The sequence below is a fragment of the Rhagoletis zephyria genome, unplaced genomic scaffold (genome assembly GCF_001687245.7).
Source record: "Rhagoletis zephyria isolate East Lansing unplaced genomic scaffold, Rhagoletis_zephyria_1.1 Rzeph_scaffold_11336, whole genome shotgun sequence".
Lineage (NCBI taxonomy): Eukaryota > Metazoa > Arthropoda > Insecta > Diptera > Tephritidae > Rhagoletis > Rhagoletis zephyria.
Window position 1 is genome coordinate 1 of NW_016168413.1, and position 8,822 is coordinate 8,822.

The 8,822-nt window shown below is 35.8% G+C and overlaps 1 protein-coding gene across 1 annotated transcript; it reads right to left on the bottom strand.

The window, feature by feature from the left end:
- Positions 1-1,291: 1,291 nt before the first annotated feature.
- On the bottom strand, positions 1,292-7,473 carry LOC108377022 (sodium/potassium/calcium exchanger 4-like). Its single transcript, XM_017633279.1, has 6 exons — positions 7,048-7,473; positions 4,066-4,488; positions 3,667-4,002; positions 3,011-3,322; positions 2,562-2,825; positions 1,292-1,848 (listed from the first exon to the last, which is right to left on the bottom strand). Exons 1-6 carry the CDS (start codon positions 7,235-7,237, stop codon positions 1,412-1,414), a joined length of 1,962 nt encoding a protein of 653 aa, XP_017488768.1. The 5' UTR covers positions 7,238-7,473; the 3' UTR covers positions 1,292-1,411.
- Positions 7,474-8,822: the final 1,349 nt, after the last annotated feature.

Sequence of the window (8,822 nt, forward strand, 5' to 3'; positions counted from 1 at the left end):
TTGAAATTCATAGCTGAGCTGCTAGACCAGACCATATAACAACGTCTTTGGATTTCGTACCAGGAATCCCCTACTGAAATGCACCGGCAATGATATTTATTAGAAAGTCACGCAATTTAGACAATCGCACCATATTTGAAGAAGATATGTTTGCCTTCAAGTCGAAGCTAATTTTATACAAGAGAAGTCAGTATCTTCGTTGATGGCCAAGTTTCATTGAAATCGTTATGAAGTAACTATTTACTGGGTTTCTAAATTTGGCTGCAACTGTATTGCGATCTACTCATCAGAGCTTACTCAATGTGCAGACTACGAAGCCATTAATTCGTTCTAATCTGAGGAAGACTTAAAGATAAACAAATCTGCTGGGAGTCTACTAACCAGCAGTAATAGGGGTGTCGCCTTGTTGCCCATTTGACGAAAAATTAAAACTGATTCGATTGATCGTTTTCTATGTCTATGTCTAGGTCACCAGTTAAAGCCTCCCAAATCCTATATAGAGTACTGCCTTACCATCGGACCTCCTCAATTTTATTTGGAACAGTAAGTGTTTTAATAGATACTACAAATATTGGCACTCTCGCTGTGGGCATTCACAATGAACTAATACAACCCCGAGTGGAAGTATAAAGACTTCATTCACATCTTATAATCTTAACCCAACCTAGCAATTTGACAAGTAGATCTTGGAAGACCGAATAGTCACTTAGAAACTGTGCTAGAGAACTCTATCTCGGACTAAAAGGTGTTGACTACCTGTTGTTGTTGACTCGTGTTACCAACAGGACAAGAAGATGATGTACTTAGTTTGGAACAAATTTCGGACATCCTCTTGCAATTTGAATTTCCCAATTTTGGTAGAGAAAAAATCTTTTCCGCAAGCAACTATCAAAGCTTTAACTTTCTGCTAAAAAAATGTTAAAACCAAACAACTGTACTATATAAGATTTAAAGCCACCACGCGGCTCGAACTTTTTGAGCGACCTTTTAAACATTAATTTTAACCGATTTTAAGTTTGAATTGGTAGATAACAATTAGTTAAAATTTTAATGAGGGTTTGCATTGCCGATTTCCTGACAATCGGGCATGGAAGTTAAAAAGAAATTACTGCAAGAAGCGATAACCAAATCAGACCTTGAAATACTTAAATGCATTGTTATAGCAATGCTTAGCAACAAAATTTAAAAGTTAGTTCTGAGACGATAAGACACTTGCGATAACATTAGCCAAAGCTACAAATAAAAAATAAGAAATAAAAAATTCATTGATCTTTCTATTGTTCAGGTTTTATTGTTCAATGCAACTAAAAAATTCGCGAAACGTATTATATTTTGGTGGTTAACTTCCATTGCAAATCGATAAGCAATTGAACTTCTCACGAACTGCCTGCCGTTCGACCTTCTTTCGTCGTTAATGTTCACACACAGGTAAATTGATTGGAAAGAATACATTGAGTTCGATCAGCGCTGCCCAAATGATGAAGCACAAATACAAAATGGCACAGATCCAACCAACTGTGCGATCCAGTCGGAAACGGTTTCCCAGTAGCGTTACAAATAGGCAGATAACAGATGCGAGGAGAAATGTCACGGAGTAGGTAAGCCCATTTGAGTTTGGTGAAACCCACATTTCATCTGGTTGATTAGGTAGAAAGTATGCTTTGATGAACCAAGGTACGCTGAGGCAGAGCAAAATATCGAAGGTATTTGAGCCGATGGCATTACTGATGCCCATAGCGCCATGCCCCTGCTTGGTGACAATGATGCTGGAAACCGCCTCTGGTACGCTCATGCCGGCAGAGAGAATGGTGAGCCCCATGACAGAATCGGGTATGCTGAGTGTGTCACCTGGAAGAGGTGAAATATTACTTAAAGGCATTTGTTATTTGCAGTGTTGTCAGAAACTGATATGATAGCATAGGATAGAATTGAATAGGTGAGAAATGAATACGATGGAATAGAAAACGAGAGAGATGAGGAGAGAATATCTAGGAAAGGATGGGATATGATAGGATAATGTTACGTTGAAAGAGAAAAAAAGAAATTTCGATTCCAATGGGAGTCCTATAAATTCAAGCGTATCATAGGCGTTCAAATAATTTTTAGCAGACACTTTGTGACAGAAACATAACCCCGCTTTTGCATGGGGGAGGGCAACTCATTATCAGAAAAATACTTTGCTAACGTTCAAAAAAGTTCACAGCCGAATATTTATTAGCAATGCACCAATTAAATCCGTTATCGTGTACAACCGCTATTTTATAGGATGGCAATGAAGATTAATTTTATTTAAAGTGTCAGTTGAAAAAAAAAAATCAATTCTCTGTTAACCTAAAGTACTTAACTAGTTGCTAACAGCGGGTAAGCGGGTTTTAATGGCTACCATAACTTTTTATGAACGTATGTAGATTAAGAAAGTATATTTTTAACAAATAAAGTTCGGTTAGAAAAAATTAATGGCATCATTTGAGGAGGAAAAAGATAAGCGCAGCTGAGCAAAAAAGGGCATTTGAAAATTAGTATGAAAGTAATAAGCAAAAGTTCTTTATTGACATACTCACCGATCACCGTTATCGTATAAGCCACGACATAAGAAATCACAGCAATCCACACAATCGACGCTACGAAAGTAAAATATTTCGCTCGCGCGTGTTTACGACTATCCGGCACAGTTGCGTACAACAAAAATGTAATGGGCCAACGCAAGAGAAAATGCGGCCACGAAGCATCTTTGCGTTGCCACGGTGTGTCAGCAAAGTCTGTGGAGGTATCTGCGTAGGGGAGAGGGAGAGAGATAGAAAGAGGTGAGCGTGAGAGAGACAAAGCTTTCTATTTATTTATTAGTTATCTCATTTTTAGTACCCACCACTACATTGATCCGAGGCGACCGTAGAACTGCAGTTATCAGTGTTTTGTGTCATAGATGCGCGACAGCTCTCTAAATCCTCCAAACTTGGATACAGTTGCGTGGAGGAGCAGGCAGGTATATAAAACGGCGTGAGGTGGTTACTCGAAGCGCATGTGTTTATNTGTGTCATAGATGCGCGACAGCTCTCTAAATCCTCCAAACTTGGATACAGTTGCGTGGAGGAGCAGGCAGGTATATAAAACGGCGTGAGGTGGTTACTCGAAGCGCATGTGTTTATACTACGCATAGAAGCTGCTAATCTGCTGTTGGTAATGCTGCCACAAGTTCGCTTTCGACCAATCAGCGGCGTAAGTTCGTTAACCTCCCAATAGCGACCTATTAAATGCAGCCTACGGCGATACATTGAGACGAGACGACGCGCCGAACGCGCCACCCGGTCATTGTTGTACATCACTGGAAGGAGAGAAGGCAGGAGAAAAGCGAGTTAATAAGTTAATAGTGGTGAAAAATTAGAAAACGATGAATAAGTAGTACTTAAGATCTCACTTATGATATGATAGGTTACTGACTCGATTACAGATCTTATGAGCTCAATTATTCATTAACCCTTCGCCACGCTTAGCTAAAGCTCGAGATAAGATTGTCGACAAGAAGATCCGTCGCAGATATAGTATTACAAATATTCCGCATAATCGGCAGTACCATACCGTCCTGAGATTTCAAATGCCTTCTTAGAAACTACCTTAATTCCCAAATAATGTTTAACTTCTTTGATCTAAGTTTCACTCAACACTTACCCGCCATGTAGAAAAAGTACGCCACGAAGAGTAACAATGATTCATACCACATCACCCTTCCATCCCGGAGCGTAGCGATTAGCGCCAGCACTGCCAGGCAATACATTAGACAATCTCGGCTTACAGGCCACCAATTCAGGCGTGCACTTTGACCTACAAAGAGACCACAACAAGCTGGTACCGCAAGCAGATTAAATACAGATGAGCCCACAATAGTGCTAACACCAATGTCACCCTTCGTCACGAATGTACCGATGCCATTCATAAAGAGTTCCGGACTTGAAGTGGCGACAGCCATGAAGGTAGCGCCGACTACATCGGCTTGCATATGTAGAGCTTAAGGTTGGGAGAACAAACATATGTAAGTACATATGTACATAAAATTCAATCAATACTCACTTTGACATATCAACTCGATGGCTGGCAAGAAGTAATCATCACAAATTACCGCCAATAGCCAGAAGCAATAGAGCGCTAGCAGTATATGGAGTACGATCCAACCGTGTTGACGCTGAGTGCGTGTCAAACCATCAGAGGGGAATTCCAAGATTGCTGCTGGTGTACAATTCAATGTGTGCGAAGTGACATTCGAACGCAGCGAAGCGTCGACTGTGTGGATTGTGTTGGTTGTGGCTGTTGGTGTTGCCGCTAACGACGCTGCAGCTCTTATCTCCTCCAAGGGATGCTTTGATGCGGATCGGCTGCTGCTGTAATGGGTTTCTCTGACACTGATGTTTTCTAGCGAGTTCTCTAAATCAATTGCGCTTGTGCTCACGAGACTGAGTAGCTTTCTAGTTGGCTGGTTGTATTGTTTGAGAGGCACTGTTGGAGCAGAAATTTAGTTGGGTTTAATACTCATTAGCTTTGTGTGTGGAATTCAGTTGATATGAAGCTCAGTTTTAATTTAGAATCAAGCTTGAAAGCTTGTTATTAATAATACATACTTACATGCGCACATAGATGTGAAGCTGTGGCTGTGATTTTAGTAGACAACAACAATTTAATTTTTATTTCAGAGTTAGGTAATTTATGTAACTTTTTCAGAATCATTACGCAAGCATATCGCATGTCTTATGGAAGATTTTCATATATTAAACATAGAGAATATGCTTTTTGGCAAAAGTATTTTTTTGTCGAAAATTAATAACCAAAATAGCAAGGATTAATTAATCGACAAATAAAAATAAACTTTTATTGGAAATATTTTTCTTACTTATTCCTTTTGCATTTTAATAAATTCTAACTACTTCAGCTATTAAAGTAACAAAATATTTTTTGAATTTTTAAAATATTTTTTTGAATTTTTTTTTAAATTAAATATGCCGAATTTCCACTAGACATTGAAACGACAAAAAATTGGTGTCATTTAAAATGTGCCATGTGGAAATGAACTCAACTAAACCAAAATTTTAACTAAAAAATTATATTTGAAAATCACTGCATATCAATCTACTAAGGAAAAATTAAAATTTGTAAACAAACATTAATTAAAAAAGGATCTCTAGTTGCAAATACACATGTATATTTTTATTTCCATGAATAATTATTGATAATTTATAAAAATTTTTTCGGAAAAACAATACCCGAATGCCTTTCATATCAATATTTTTTGGAGTTAAAAAAGGTTTAAATTCAAATAAAAAATCAATAAAATGATGAGAGAAATAACTCCGATTTGGTTGAAAAATCATTCTAGTGGATGAAAAAGACTAGTGTGTAACGAAAATTTCGATAATTTATTAATTAAAAAGTCACAGATTTTTGAAAAGTTATATCCCTGTTAAGTGCCTATTTCGAAAAATTCTTTTATTTGTCCTAGCTATTGACAGTTGTATTTTAAAGTATGCAAAAATTTTAAAAAATCAATTCTTTTAAACGACAATAGATATCAGTATGGATTTGGCACACTTGTACATAAATATTTACGCTTGATGATACAAAAGCAACAATGTCTAATAAAGTAAATAATTTGGTTTTTAATAATTTAATTTTTTGGCAATAATTTTTTCCCTTGAAAGACAAAAATGTGCTTAACTTGATTACCGTTAATAACCAGTAACATTTTTTTTGACACGCGATTTTTTTATGTTGAAAAACCTTTTTTTATATTACAGCATAAATAAATCGCGTTTCCGTTTCTACCAAAAAAAATTTCACCTTTTAATAACCCCTTTCTCTTTTCGTATTCGATTCTAAATTAAAGGTTGACCGATGCGGAAATTATGTGATCCCTTCTTAAAATATCACACTCTAGTAAGGAAAATTCTCTGTACTCTGAAGCTTTGTCAGGGGCGATGCTTAAGGAGGTTGTTTAAAACGATCTAGACACAAAATTAAAAAAATATTTCCCGTTGTATTACTTCGTGCGACAAAAACAAAACAAAAAATAAATATAGTAAAACGCAAATTTTAATTTTTCACAATGACGTCAGAATTTTTTTTCGAAGGGCTTTGAAATTTTAAAGATGTGATTAATTAAAAAAATTATTTTAAAACATCAGTGCAATCTAGAATAACAATATGAATACCAAATGAAAGAGAAAATTCTGTAGAATTTAAAAACAATAAAGTTGTTGGATTTACAAGGACAAATATTAGGTAATGAAAATGCGCTTTTAATAAATTTAACTTTAAGTTAATAAAGTTTTCAAGATGAAATTCGATGATGAGGTCGTGCGTATTTTAGCCCCAAGCAATAATTACAAAAAATAATATTGAAAATTAAGATATTTAGACATTTGTAAGGACATTTTCCACACCCGTCCGTCCTTGTGTACCAAAAAATGTATTCTGTTATAAATATATAGAATTTTTTTTTATATGATACCCTTATTGTTACCCAACACTGCACCGAATTTTTAAATAGTTTTTTTAAATAATCATATTTTTTAAATTGCAAAATCCTTTTAAAAAATTCTGACGCCAGTGAGAAAAAGTAGTAGTAGTACGCAGTTTTGCTATAATTTGCCCATAGTTTCGCTTATATTTAATTTTTTGTGTGTGTAAAATTTACTGTCGCACGGTGTTATATGTGCGTCTTAATATTTAAAAGTTTTAAATTTGCTTTTTTAAATTTTGATAAAGCATTTTTTAAGTAAAATATTTAATTATACAAATTTTTCTCAGGACTTTAATTTCAGAGTTTTTTGAATGTTAGAAACCTTTTTCTTTAATTTTAAATTTTTTCAGAATTCAGACTCGTTTGAATGTTAATAACCTTGTTTTAATTTATTATTTTTTTTTTTGTATAAAATATCTATTAATGAAGTTCTATCATGTAATGAGTTAAATATTCTGGGTGCCGAACAAAGAAATTCTACGTTACAATTACACCAGCTATATCTACTACATATATGTATATTAAAATTTTATATTCCTCACCTTTCTCCACTTGTTGCCGCCAGTCAACGTCAAATAATAAAAAATTTGCGTAAAAGAACAAAATCACACCAACAAAAATGCAACAACGTCGTTGCACCCACAATTTCGATTTTTTTCGATTCGAATTTAGGTAAACACTTTTAACGAAAGTTCGACTTTCACATTTTTGTAAGCAGTTTTCGTCCATCATTCGCAATAGAAAATATTTCTTTAAACCAACTTGCACTCGTATGCGCAAAGCGAAAAGAATGAAAAATAGTTGAAATTTAAAAAAAAAAAACTTTTAAAAATTTGGTAAAAATATCTCTTTTTTATACTTTTGTGTTTTTTTTTAGATTTTCGAACACAAATCACTTTAGTTGTTACACTTCACTTCCTTGTCTTTTTGTACTTCCATATATACTATGTATAATTGCTTCACTCGTTGCTTATCCGCTTTCTAATGAAGTGCGTGTCGGGCTTAAGCGCAGCATTTATAGCAGTCGATCAGCTGCAGCAGCCAAAACTGAGTTTTGTGAATTATTTGCTGCCGAAAAATGCAGTTTCATGATAAGCGCAATTATCGGTTAGGTACATACAAAATATTCATACACATGTAAATAGACTAACTTCAATATACATACATACATATGTATATATGAACTTGTGTGATTAGTTAGTTATGCAGCATGTGAGTGGAAAATTTTGAGTTGCAATTCCAGTGGAGCAGGCCTACAGTGCGTGCAAGTCGTTTAGTGGCTTGGCTACCTGAGTTCAGTAACAATTACTTTAAAAGATTCCATAAAATATTTTTTAAGATCCATTTACCTGGGCCAGTCATGTACACACCTCATGTGCTAATGACCACTTTTGCGATGATACCCCATGCAGGATACTTCTCCTATTTTCGATGCTTTATCTATTTTATGCAATTTTATGTACTTGTATGAGGGCTTGGTTAAGTTCCCATTATTTTCCGGCGAGTTTATACTATATGGACATACGAACCACTCGAGCCAAATACAATGTACATACCATTCTATCTTAGTTCCACATCCAAATAATAGCCATCGCCCTTCGCCTATTAACGGGCAAACCGTCGACGCGTACTACCACTCTGTAGGTTCTGAATGCGATCCCTAGTACGAGCACATCTAAAATTAGGAAGTGTTATTTTTTAACAGCGGTTGGCCTCCAGCTGGCAATCGCAAACCTGATGGCAAAGGCTTGTCCATTTGCCGTTCGGAGGCGGTCTAAAATTGTAGGTCTCTCAATCTTTGTTATAACATCAGCCCGCACACCACAAGTTGGAGCAGGAGCTGGACAAAGCATTATTTGGCCATTCGGAGATAGTTAAGAATTTCAGATAGCTCCAAAATACTGCTACTAAAAATTGGAGGAAAAGCTCGGCCATAACTCAATCGTTGAAACGGCGCAATTCAATCAAGTAGTTAAGCAGGCGGCTATTATCAGTATCCTAGCGTTATAAAGCGCGATACCAGATAGTTCCATCTTAGTATCGCTAAAGCTGGGCAACCTATAAGAAATATTGTGTATAGTGATTGTGTCTCTCAAAAATCTCTAGGCCACTGCGGTAGTAAAGACTGCGATTGGACAGTGGGCTGGCAGAACGGCTTCCTAGAGGAAATACTTTCGTTGGCGAGCTTACACAGCAAAGCATATTTGGTAGGGATGGGCACCGTTTTCAAAAAATCGGTTTTTTGATTAATCACGGTTTTTCATTCAGGTTTTAAACGGTTTAAAAAAACTGGATTAAAAACCTGATCTTTTCGGTT